Genomic DNA, 13,249 nt, shown 5'->3' on the forward strand with positions numbered 1-13,249 from the left:
GATTTTACTAGGAACGAGAAGGAACATAACTGCGTTTGGAACAGGGCAGTTATGGGTAATACTTCATAGCTGTGCTGCGGTGATTTTAAAGCAGTTTGCATGCTAGCAAATTGTGGTATCACATCACTGTGTTTACAGTTAGGGAGAATTTATGACGTGGACATCTTCAAAAGCATTCAGATTTTGAGTTAGTGATATCTTTTCTTTGCTTATGGAGTGTATCAGGCTGAAAGGCAGCAATGTGGTTTGAGGCTGTACAGAGATACAGCACTGTGAACAGAGCACTTTCCTCTTTGTCTCTTGGCACCAATTCCTGTATGGCTTGGTGGCATCAGGGCTGCAACAAATGTTAATTTCTGTATGAAAACTATTACACTACAAAGATTAGCATACGTTAGGTAGATGTATAAGAATAACGACCTCTTGGTTTGCACGATACGTGGTTCGGATCTTTCTTGTAGTAAAAAAATGGTAGATAGAAAAGTGATAGAACAGAGGTTCTGGTGATCTTTGAGGCTTCCATCTAACTGAGCTATCCAGTGGAGTTTGCTCACTGTAGTTAGCGATGAGGTAGGAGTTACATTGGCGCTACTTATTTAAAATCTCTTCTTTATCTGCATTTGAAACTTACAGTACAATTCAGGTTAGGCCCTGGGAAATCATTTCATTCACCCCCTGCTCCAGGCAGGGTCAGCTGTGTCCTCTTCAAGCCTGCAGTAGCTCAAGGCAAGGAATTGAGTGAGATCTGAAGCAATCAATAAACCACGTTCATTATTAGAGGAAGAGACCCCATCACCTCCTTCCCTGCTATTCTCTGGCATTCTCAGGCAGAGGGTACAAGGTTGAAATGCTGTGTAGAGCATCAGATCCCTGTTGTGGCAGAGGCTGGCTGTGGATCCAAGCAAGGCTTAAAGATTTAGAACTGGGCTGCAGAGGTAGTGTGGGAGTTTCAGAGAAGTTTTTTTGCTCTTAACTGCCTTTTTTGTAACAGGCTTTATGGGATATTAAAACATGTGCTTACACTGTCATTGTATTGTGACAAATGAGAATAGAAGAAAACAACCCACACACAACTCTGAACACCCAGTGCCTCACATTTGCTTGCAGGAGTTCTCCTAACATGAATGTGCCTTTGAAGTACTTGCAGTTAACCTGGTGTTTGCCAAGAGATTCTGCTGAAGCTGAAGGTCTGTGCACTCCTCGTGCCATTGGCACACTGTGGCTCCAGTTGGTTACAGCAGACAAAGGATTGCTTAGCAGGTTTCAAATTGCTTTTCCAGAGGTTTCCTTTTCTTTTTTTTTTCCTTCTACTCCTTGAACAATAAACCAAAATTAGATTTTCTTAACTACTAATGGAGATCAGTCCATTCATGCTTATTAAATTGCTTCCAACAAATGTACATTAAGTGGAACTTTTAGTGAGTCTCGGTGTGTCTGAGTTAATATTTAACACTGAGGTTTGCAAACGTCCTTAAGGGGGAATTTCAGAGGAGTCAAATCCCGTTCAGCCCAGGAGGTGGTAGCCAAGCACACGTGCAGTGCTTGTTATGGGCAGTTTTGGGCTTGGAATTGAATTAAGAGCATTTTGATTGTGCACAGAAAGATCTGATCTGCCAAAATTTGGTTGTGTGTGTAAGTACTTGGAAAAAGCAGGCAGTGATAAGGCTGTCTACTTGCAAACAGGAAGGTTTTGTTAGCTAGGTCCAGACTTGTTCCTGACTTCCCTTTTGGTAAAGTGGCATAAAACCTCCATGGATGTGGATGTGCCCATGAAGCTTCCTGGCTGCAGTGAGCATGCAGTGCTGTGCCAGCACTGGGCAGTGTGCTTAGCACGGAGCCCTGCTGCTGCCCTGCCATCCCAGGGGGCCTTGCTTCATTCTCACTGATGGGAAATTCTGCATTGCAGAAGTTATGTAACTACACCGGGGTGAAAATCAGCGCTGGTCCAAAAGCCCGATACCACGAGAGGTAGAAAAGAGCCCGTACCGCTGACAAACATACCCTCGCTGTGTATCCCAGCCATATGGAAACAAGGGCTTAATCTCACCTCTTTTATTTAACCATTTTCCCAGATGTTTCCTGCAGTTTGACAGATGTGCCATTTACTAGAAAGTTGCGCTCTTGAGACTGAGAGTGTTATGGACACGGTTGCTATAGACAATGACTCTGTCAGGGTAAGACTTGGACTGAAACGTTACATTAATTTCTAGTTGAATAAGTGCGTGGTTTTTTTTTTCCCCCGGCCGGTCTCCTTTCATTTTCTCTCCCTCTGTACTACCACAAAGAGACGCTCCCGGCTTTAACCCGTTCCCGCATCCCCCCGCCCGCTCGCACCGCTCTCGGCGTCGCAGCGCTGCGGTCGCGGTTCCCTCCCTGGCTCCGGCATCGCCCCGAGCGGAGCTGCCGTCGGGTCCGTGCGGCCGCGCTGTCCCGGCGCCCGGCGGGGACTCTTATCGTGACGGGGCGCCGCGCTCCGCGCCGCAGCCGCTCGCCAAGTTCGTGAGGCCCCGGGCGGGCTGCGGGAGGACGCGGCCGCCTTCGCGCTCCCTGGCAATGATTACCCTGAGGTTAGTAGCGGGCCTCGCATGGCGGCCCCGCGCCGCCGCCTCCCGCCCCCGTGGCGGCCCCCGTCGGTCAGGGGGAGCCGGCGGGAGAGCGGAGCGGAGCAGAGGAAGCTCGGCCATGTGGAAAAGGCTGCCGCGCTGCTCGGTGCGAGCGGAGCGCTGCTTTACGTTTCTTACATAATCCGTCCGGCGCTGTAAACAGGCGGTGCCGCTCTCAGCTCTCCAGGATTTCTCATTCACCATGTAAATAGTGCTCGTACGCTGCGGCGGAACGTGCCGTGCTGCCGGCCGGGCGCTGTGTGAGCTGAGCTGAGCTGAGCTGAGCTGCGCTTCCCGGCCCGGCTGTGAGCGGGGGGTGGGCGCCTCTCCGCAGCCATGAGAAAAACTTTCCAAAACATCTGCGAGAAGCCGCAGGGCGCGAATTGCCGCCTCGTGGAGTCTGTAATGTGCCGCAGATGTACGTAATAGAGCAGTCGATGGTCAGTGCAGGTCGGTGCCTGTGCTCCCATCGCGGCCCCGGCCTGGCCCGCACGAGCCGTGCAGCCACGTGCCCGAGTAGCGGCCGTGGGACGAGGCCGGTGGAAGCCCTGAGCCCCTCTGCCACAGTTCCCATCCTAACGTTGGCTGTTGTGGATCAGTCTCGTAAGCAGGGTGTGAACATAAACCCTGAATGCTTTTCCTTGTCATTTAAATTGTAACTCAGTTCTGGCTTAAGGGAGGCTTTAGATGTTGCTGTTGATTGTAGGATCTGATGCCTTTAACTCGACTACGGAGCACCTGGCATTTCTAGGTGTTGGTTTGCTTATCAGCCTCTTACTGTATTGCTGTGAGCAGCTGTGCAAAATGCAATGAAGCTGCTAGCATCTTTACAGTGCTTCTAGAGATTGCCACAATTCAGATTTTATTAGCAATTATGAACAATTTCAATCAAGTTTTAATGCAATATGTGTATTGCTTTTATAAGACAGCCAATGAAAAAATATTTAAAAAATCATAATTTCAAACACTGTTCTTACTGTAAGGGTGCAAAGACTGTTTTGTGAGTATTTAGTTTCTCAAAGTGAATGAATGCACTTTTCCAGCTTTCCCTGCTTTGCATCAGCTAACATTACATTGCCTATCTGATGGGTAGGGACCATCATTCCTAGGCGTTAATGATCCCAGGCCCTTTTTTTTTCTGTCTTTCAGGATTGTTAAAGCTTGGAAACAAATCTCTGTCCTCCTACCTCCTGCTGATCTGACACGGTTAATTCCAGCAGTGTGACTTTATTTCCACATTGGCTTTTGTTGTTCAAGCTCTTCCTAAATAAATTTTCCGTTCTCGTGCTGTTGACATCTTTTACTCTGCAGAGGATCTACTTGAAGGCAACGATTAATATCTGTCCCTCTCTGCTGATCGTGCCTGTTGCAGTCTTTTATGTGATTGAACTAAATGATAGCCCGTCAACTTCTGCAGATTTGGGGTTCTTGGATTGATTTAAGCTGGTTTTTCCTAACTTTTGCAAAAAATAGTTGCATGACCCGCGGTAAGCAATGAAAGTTCAAATCAAAAAGCAGAAAATATTGTAAGGAACTACCAGAAAATGCCGTAAGAAAATGTAACTGCCCTTTTTTATCTCCTCTAACAGTTCTGCAGTTTCACCATTGAGTTTCAACACCACCAAGTTTTTCCAGAGCCTGCAGAACAGACTGATGTACCCTGGCAACACTGAGCACACATGTATGTGGCTAATCTTGTTGCACTAGGGCATGACCCGCTGCCGTGTGTATTTGATATGCAAGCTTTCTCCTGACATTGGCCCACAGTTTTCTCTATGTGATCATAAATAGTTTTTACAGTATTTTCCAGTGACTCAGTACAAAAGGCTTGTTGCATGTGCCAAGTTTGACTTCAAAAGGATGTTAACATGGCTGAATTGTAAAAGCTGCACGTGACCCAGCATATGAATGGGTAGAATGTAAGAGGAATTGCCTGCCAAAAGTTCTTGGGTGGTGGGCATTGCAGTTGGGTACCAATTAATCGTTTTATAGCTCTCTCTGAGTTTTTTGCAGTAAGCTCTCTGTGTTCCTGGAAGCCTTTTCACTCTTCCTATCAGATATTCCTTCCTGCTTATTAGAAACTTCAAGAAAGCTTGGAGTGTCTCTACAACCTCGCGTTTTGTCTTTTGCTTTTCTGGATGCTTTTCCTCTCTAAGTAATTTGGAATTCCTTATGAACATACGACAGTTCAGGCTTCTATGCAGATCTTTCTACTTTCTGTTCCAGCAGTGACTTCCCTTTCTTGCTCATGGTGTGCTCATCTCCATCTATGCAGTAGACTGGCTTGCACTCCAGATGTGAACAGTGGCTGGCTCCCCTCTCTATCACCAGCTTCATTTGGCTCTCAGAAAGTGATTATTGTGCCTTCAATCACTCACGTACAGCGGTACCTCTGCATCATCTGCTTTAGAGCCAGAAATGAAGCCTTAGTTCTTGGATGTGACTGGCAACCCTAGCATTAAGTTTCAGCATCGATCTGTGTGAGTTTTGCAGTTCTGCTGCAACTAGCTTTAAACAAACAAAAAAACCCAGTACTCTGTAGTACTTCTAAGCACAGACCGATCCTCAGCGGGGCCTTTTTCAGCTTCAGCAGCATTCACATCTTTCTGCCTTTTGGCTTTCACAGTTGGCAGAAATAGTTCTTCCCGTCACGTTTTTTCTGGTAGCGTTGTGCAGCTTGTTGGAGCTGCTCTGCTGTTCTGTGAGCTGTGGGAATGTGGTGCAATCAGGTAAATCCTGAAGGTTTGCTTACTTTTTTTTCTCCCTCCCAAGAACTGTGCGGTTCCTGTGTTCACTCAGTAAGGAGAACAGGAGCCCAGGGATGTGCTGTTCAGGTTAAAGGACCAGCACGTTGTTTCTCCTGCCTGTAGAGTTGGCTGGATGCTCTTTGCCTCCAATCGCTGAAAACTCAGAGCTGATAAGAGCTTCCATCAGTGGTTGGTTTCCACCTAAATGCCAAATCTTAACAGGATGTTGAGGAGATGAACTGAGTTTATGTTTACACTCCTGGAATCAGAGACACAATGGTGCATTTTAGGCAACTTTTCTACAATTACTGCAGTGTTCTGTTATACTTGGACACTTGTTATTGTGGTAATAATGAAATGCTGGAAGTTTCTTCCATTGTTCCACTTTATCAGGCAGTTTTGTGGTGTGTTTTTTTCTGTTTCCTAACAGTCCAGTTTGTGCTTATTGTTACTTCAGAGCATGAATGAGATCACTCACCAGTTTAGACCTTTAGCAGATATTTATTGTACGTTAAAATTGGCTAATAGCATCGTGGGTAAAACCTCACGTAAAACCTCTTTGAAAACTGAGATTCTTCAAAACTAGCCATTTTTGGTGGCATCGGGAGCTTATGTCAGGGGTGGGAGGTGAGACGTGCAGGCAGAGCTGAGAATGTGCAGGTGAGGAGACTTCTTTTTGTAAGCATTGAATTAAGGAAACAGATAACCTTGGATGTGCGTGCATCTACTCAGTGACATCGTTCCTCATTTAATAAATCCCACAGTTTGGCTTCTGGATGTAAGGAATGGTTTGCAGTATAAAGCAGTGGCACCTTTCACAGCAGCTATCTATGTGATGGGGCAACGTTGACCAAACGCCAACTAATAAATAAATAATCCTGTGAGAAAAATAGGATCTGAGGTCGTGTTTAATTGATCGTACTGTACATTAGATCTCGGCTTCAGTTCTGTGGGTTTGGCTTTTGACTGAGGTCTTACATCATGCAGTTCTGCATTCTTTCATCCTTGTGAACGTTGAACCTTCAGGAAGGGAAGCTCTTCTGTATCTGAATGCTTTGCATGCTGCAGGCAGGCGGTAATGGGACGGCTTATTATTAATTTCTGTCTTTTACTCTGAAATTTCTTCTCCTGGTTGATTACACTTGGCAGTAACTATTCAGTGCAGAGTTTTAACTCTTAAAGTCTTGTTTTAGCAAGGATAAATTTAGAAAGTATGACCTATCTGTTATAAGTAAGGTTATCCTATTTCTTGTGAATATGATTTCAGTGGTTTTACTGTAAATTCTCAGAGGATTTTCCACTGGCTGTAGCACTAAGCTGGGAAAAAAATAGTGAATTGATTTTTTTTTAATGGCAGGGAACTGCAGAATGCTGACTGCAGGGGGTGGAGAGAGCAGGGGAAAGGCAGCCGGGCTTGGTGCATGCATACTTCTCATACTCTTACAGAACTTGTGTAAATAGGATGTTTAACTCTCCAAACTGAGCATGATGCTCAAGTTGAAAAATACAGCACAACAAAAGCTCTCGTTTGGGAAGAGTGATGTTTCATTATAGATGGATGGAGAAGCTTCCAGGCAGGGCTTGAAATCCTGGATGCCTCTGCTGAGTTGTTTGTAGCCTGGGGTGGAAGGTGAAAATGTATCGACCTGCAGTGACCTGCTTCTTCCTTTGGTTATACACACCTGGATGGTGAATGAGCTGAGGATTTGCTGGATGCAGGCCTTGCTTACAGGTCTGCTGCAGCCAGCTGCATGGAGAGCTGCTGCACTGGAGGAGTATGTCAGCACCAGCTGTTCTCCACAGCCACAGCAAGAGGTAGGCCAGCTGCTGCAGGTACTTGAAGGGCAACAATAGGATGCCCTGGGCCTGTCTGCGTTGGGGATACACTGTACAGACACAATGTTTAAAGAACAGCAATGGCAAAAAAGGGAAACGTTCTCCATCTTTGTCAGGAAACCGTATCAGCCATCCAGATTCTGCAGAGGAAATGGTTCTTGCAAAACAATAATCTCTTGCAAAATGCCTACTTGGATGCCTTTGGGGATGGAGTGCTAAGCCATAAAAGGAAAAGGCTACTGAGAGGACGGGATGGAAACAGGCTGTGTGGTGAGGTGGCAGCCTTTCACAGTAGTCCTGAAGAGTGTTTTGGGTTGTGTGGGCTATTTGTTCATGTTATGAATGCTTCAGATAATTGGCTGATGCTCAGGGAGCAAACTGTTAGTTCATACCTTCAGGTTTTGTTTGTTTTTAGGGAATTCAGATTGCTTAAAAATCCCGAGTAAGGACCACTTAGGATTTGTCCCCTCTGGGTCATTCATTGTGTTTCAAAAGTCTTGTTTGATTCTTGCATTGCTACCTCACAATAACAGAGTTAATGCATGTAAACAGAGCTTTATTGGGAGTGATCCCCACAGTGTGAAGAGGATACTTGCTATCAGTGGGTTACAAATCCTGAAGTAGTCTTTAACGGAAGCAGCTGTCATCTTTCAAACTGAAATATTTGTGAATAAGGAGTGCAATAGAGTCAAAAAATGAGTATTATAAAGGATGCTGAAAATATTAGTTAGAACTCAGTTACACAAATGAAATGACTTACAGTTGGCAGTATTATACATTGTGTTAGTGGAAGGAAAACCATCTCACGTGCACTCTAAGTGGATGCTTGTTCTTTCTGCGAGTAAAACGCTCCTACAGTACAACCATTTCAGGTTAGAGCTCTGCTGCTGCCAAAGGGAGTGTGAAACGTCTGTGATTTCTTCCCTTGGAGGTACAGTAATACTTCTGGCATCCATTCCTTTAGAATCTAAGGGCTGGAAGTGAGTGTAAGCAAAACTGTCCCCTTTCGGTGGGCCTCTTTTTTTCCTTTTCCTGAAGCAATTGGCAGCGTGAGGCGGTTCCTGTAGGATGAGTGTGAATTACCAGCACTTTGTGCCAGTGAACAGAACAGCTGCATTTAAAGGTTGTACAAAAGACTGTAAGAACAGCGCATTTTAGCTACCTTTGAGCAGCTTCCTGCTGAAGGCTGAAACATTGCTTTCAATTAACAAACAGTGAGAACCAAACTGCAGCAGACTTCCAGCTAACAGTCAGGATGTGTGTGGTTTTGGTATGACATCCATCTGAGCACATGATGCTTGGTAAGTGCCGGAGCCTCGGTTATGATTCACTGGGGAGAAACATGGAAAACAATGTCTGTTTTTTAAGTGCTGGAGAAATGAATTTCAGATTGGAGTCGTGTATAATTTTGCTCAAATAAACCTGCAAGTAGCTTGAAAAACTGTTCAAAGGGGGATGTGAGGGTGCTGTGTATGCTGAGGCCTGGGGGTGCTCAGGTTCTCACCGATGCCAGTGGCTGTTCTTTAAGCTAATGGAGATGCTCTGGTGTATTCTCCTCCAGAGATGGACTGCAGAGTTTTACCTGTGGCAGTGTTGAAGACAACATGGACTTGGGGGATGATACCACAGTTTGGACAGCTGGATTAGCTTCTAGCGTATACCTTATAATTACCTGTCAAACATGGATCCATCTGTGGAATCTTATATCATTACCTTCTAATAGGAGATGCATCTCTATACTTGCTCAGCGCATGTGGCATCTTTAAACTGATTCCCTCTTATAGCTGTCTTGAAGCGCATGCAGTTTGGATTGCCCCTTCAGACAAAGCATCTAATAACAGAACAAGAACAGAACAGTTTTCCAAAGCAGAATTTTCATAGCTGTACTTGGAAGGAAAATAGACAAAATATCCTAATGAGATATTTACATTGCGCTCTGTTTTTACAGAAGTTAATGAAATAACAGTGTTCATACTGCTCTGTGGCCTGGCTTTATAGCAAGAACAGAACTATTTCTAATTTACAAATTGCCTGCGTCTTTTACAGATGGGAAGTGCAAATTTAAGTTCATTTTTCAGATTGCTTCCCTTGGTAATAAAAAGAGGGAAAACTTTCAGTTGCACGAAGGCATTTCTAACACAAAGTTTATTTTCAACTTGCATGACTTAGCCGTTGAATTAATGAATACTCTGTGCGTACGTATTTTTATGTACAATTGTTTTACAAGTGGAGTCAGATGTCTGCAGGATTTGCTATTTATATTTAAATAGGAGGGACTCAGAAGTGCTGGGCTATTTTCACAAGGGCAGAGCTATCGTGTTACTGCGCAGTGCTGTAAAATGGTGAGCTGGGCTCACAAAAATTAATGCCTGATGTGAAAGTCGATGCTGCAGTTACTTTCCATTTTTTTTGTGTGTGTGCCAAAAGTGTTTGCTTTAAGGTGGATGAATTGAGAGGATTTTTGAAGAGCCGCGTATAAATTGTTTGCTTTTGGAAGAACGGTGGTTCTAATTTAGGAATAGGGAGTTGCTGGCCTACAGAAAGGGCTGGGTCTGCAGAGGTTACTGAGATAACTCGGTGGTTCTAGGTATCTTTGGGAAGCTGTGCTCTACTTCCTGCCTTCAGATTCCTTTCCCAGTTTCTCCATCCCTTCCTCTTCAAAAAATCTTTGCAGGAAAGTTTGTTTCTTTTGGCAAAACGACCCGTTGGCCAACACTGAGGGCTGAGACTGCTTGTTTAATGCGGGGAGTGAAATACTGTGCAAAATGGGAAGTGTAATAAGCTTGGAAATTCCAGTAGGTTTGTTCATCACCAGCACTTGACAACCTTCCCCTCCCCCCACTATAAATGCAGCATGAAGAAGTTGAAATCCCAGTTCTAAGAGAGAGGAAAAAAAAAAAAGCCCAACAAACCAGAACAAGCAGCCAATCCCCCAAACCTGGTGTAGCTGCATTTTTTTCTGAACAGGGATTTATTTATTTAAATTCGAAGCAGTAGTGACAAGTAGGAATCTACTGCAGCTGTGTTCATTGTCTTAATCTCCAAATTGTTGTTTAAATCGCAATAGACGAGGGATATTTAGTTGACCATTGAGATTTTGGCTCATGAACACCAAAGGCATTGCACTGCAGTGAGAAGAACGAGCCATTAGCATCACCCGAACCCTGCCTGCAGCGCTGGCCTTTCACCTGTTACTTACCAGCCATGGAGGGGCTGCTGTCCAGGTACAGAAGCAACCCGTCAAGGTGTGCTATTCATGGAGTTCCTTACTTGCTTAGAGTTTATGTTCAGTTAATGTTTTCTGTACTGTAATTTAAGATGAGGCTACTGTGCTTTAAATATAGAATCTGTTATACTGCCGTTAAGTCACACATTTGCATGTCATTGGCTCAGAGCAGTGCAATCCTAAACTCGCTTCCTTCTGAATGCCGATCTGTGGAGTAGGCTTGTGAGCTGAAATGGTACCAGAGCTGGCATGGGACCGAGATGTAACACTGGGAGAATGCATTTCCTGGTGCTGTGTGTGCTGCTTTGTGGATCTAAATCTGGCCTGCAAAGCAGGATTCAAGAAACACTTGGTTTTCAGAGGACATCTCGAGCACTGGCTGTGGAACCATACAGGTTAGGCTTTGTGGTTGATTCCAGTCATCTACAACTAACTAGGAACTAGTGGGCACTGCAGTCCTGTTGTCTGCTTGTAACTAGCATAAAGCAAGCAGCTGTTACATCAGTCTGAGTAATTATCCCATTTGTATAGTCCTGTGAGATTTTTCTATGGCTTTCTTGTTAGTAAGCTTTGTGGTTCCCCATTTCCCTCCCTTAGCAGGGCTTTTTTCCCCCCTTCAGCTGTTAACATTGACTCTCAGGCATTGCAATAGGCAGTACTTTCTTGGAGTCATAACTTGTTTCACTATTAAGTGGTATTCGGACACCTTAATGTCCACTGTTAGAAAACCATTTGTCTATTTCTTTTCTGTCTGCCTAATGTCCGTCGGAGCTCCTGGGTGTCAGTTCACCATGCATGAGGTGGTGCAGCTCACTGGCGGTAGCTGTGTGTGTAAAGTGAAATATCTCATACAGGAGTACAAAATCAGTGTTGTCTTAGTTGCAGTGAAGGAAAGCTTGATTGTGTGTGTCCACTGAGATCTACTGTTCAGCGGTAATTTGAAATTATTCTTTTGAAGATTAATGGTAATTAAACGGTTCTGAGATGTGTACTTTGCTTCTCTTTCATTTTCTGCTCTGAAAATTGTTCTTCCTGCTCCGAATCACCGTATTTCGCTGTTACCATCCCCTGTCCTTCGGCTAAATAAGCTTTTGGGCTTCAGCAGTGCTTAGGGAATATTGCAGTGTCAGGAGGCAGAGTGCCATTAATAGTATTCCAAATGAGGAGGTGTCTGATCGTAACAGAGACCAGTTATTATCAGTTGTTCCTTTAACTCAGTGCATTTAGAAAAGCTTCTTCAGACATTCCAGAAATTCTGAGGGGTTCTGAAAATGAATGTTGGTTGCCAGAGTTTGCAGGTGTGAATCGTTTTCTTGCCTTTGTTGGGAGGTGGCTGGATAGACCAGGGTACTCACCGAGGGATGCTGTACCCCTCCCAAGCAAAATGCACCGCCTTTCTTAAAGGGATTGAATGTAGCGTATCTCAATGTAGCGTATCTCACTATGGCTTCTAAAAAACAGTAACTTTGACTTTTTTTCTTCTGTTAGAAACAAGACTGCCAATGGAGATTATCGGAAGGAGCACAGAGAGAGGAGTCGCAGCCCGATAGAGAGGGCTGCTGCCCCAACCATGAGCCTTCATGCCAATCACATGTATGCCTCAATCCCAAGCCTGACCATGGATCAACCTCTCACACTGACCAAAACCAGCATGGATGCTACCCGAACAGTTGGCATCACACCTACACTGACTTCTGTGGAACGGCAGCAGGTATTGGCTTCTGGGTCAACAAGGAGGTGGGGGGCTGTAGAAATCCTTGCTGTAGACACAGTGAGGACCTCCCAGCCATAAGCAGAGCATATTGTGTACATACATACAGTGGGTAGGCAGTACCATTCTTCAGGCAAACTGTATTTTAAAAAAGGCATGAATGAAGCACACTGAGCAGTGTTAGCTATTAATTAATGACACTGAGCAGTGTGCTTAACGTGAATTAAATCCCTGGTGTTCAGATGCATCTGTCAGACTTCTTAGCTGTCCTGCTTCTTCTGATGCTTTGCTAAGCTTGTGAACACATGAGTTTGAATTGGGAATACAAAGTCGGTGTTGCTGCGGCTAAGTGAGGCTCTGGTACCTGTCAGGCAATAACTGATGCAGTGCATACGTAGAGGGCATTTGTATGTGCTCCCACTGGCAATCAGTGAGTGCTTGGACTATGATGAACTGCAGTGTTGAGAACGTAGACTGGCCTGTGTACCCAAGCTCTTCCTTACTTCCTTCCTTTCTTCCTTCCTTCTGCCCCTCCAGTGATGCACTGCAAAGGGTAAACACTTGGAATGGATGATCTCTCCGAGGCTCAGATTTTTTATATGCAATTTGTTGAAAGCTTTTTTAACACTGGAGCGTGTGCTTTATCTCCTGTGTACATTTTTACCACGGTTGGCTTCATACGCTGGTCTACGTTTTGCCACGCCAAGATGCCTGGCTTTACAGCAGTGTCAGTCTCTTGCATCATTCGGCACAGCTCACACAGTTATCATTCTGTGCAGAACAGCTTTTCTTTGCCCTCAGCGTTCAGTGATGACAGAGGAGGAAGGGACAGGCTGCCAGTGACGCCACTGCTGCCCTTTGATAGCATGACTGCTGCTTCTCAGCTTGGCAGCTAACAGCGCTGACACTCTTCTATTATAGCGTTTGACTTGGGCTGATTCCTATTACCCATCAGCAGATTCCCCTCTGTTTTATCATCTTTGATAACTTTATTACAGTCTTCTTTCTTGAGGAAATAGGATGTTGAGGTACGAAGCGGCTAAGATCGCAGAGTAGAAATGGTACAAGGGGAAAACAGCATATTGAAAGCACAATTTATTTTTCATGTTGCACGTTGAATGGGATT

The 13,249-nt window shown here is 44.9% G+C and overlaps 1 protein-coding gene across 4 annotated transcripts in view; it reads left to right on the forward strand.

Annotated features, from left to right (window-relative positions):
• The window catches only part of VGLL4 (vestigial like family member 4), a 71,797-nt gene that overhangs the window by 53,189 nt on the left and 5,359 nt on the right, over positions 1-13,249 (forward strand). For 3 of the 4 annotated variants that reach the window (XM_072347564.1, XM_072347565.1, XM_072347563.1), the window contains one exon: positions 11,901-12,123. In XM_072347564.1, coding sequence (XP_072203665.1) covers positions 11,901-12,123 — 223 coding nt within the window. Of the gene's footprint in view, positions 1-2,458; positions 2,568-11,900; positions 12,124-13,249 lie in introns of those variants that run through there. The other variant, XM_072347566.1, reaches the window with a different exon arrangement.

This window comes from Excalfactoria chinensis, chromosome 12 (genome assembly GCF_039878825.1).
Source record: "Excalfactoria chinensis isolate bCotChi1 chromosome 12, bCotChi1.hap2, whole genome shotgun sequence".
NCBI lineage: Eukaryota > Metazoa > Chordata > Aves > Galliformes > Phasianidae > Excalfactoria > Excalfactoria chinensis.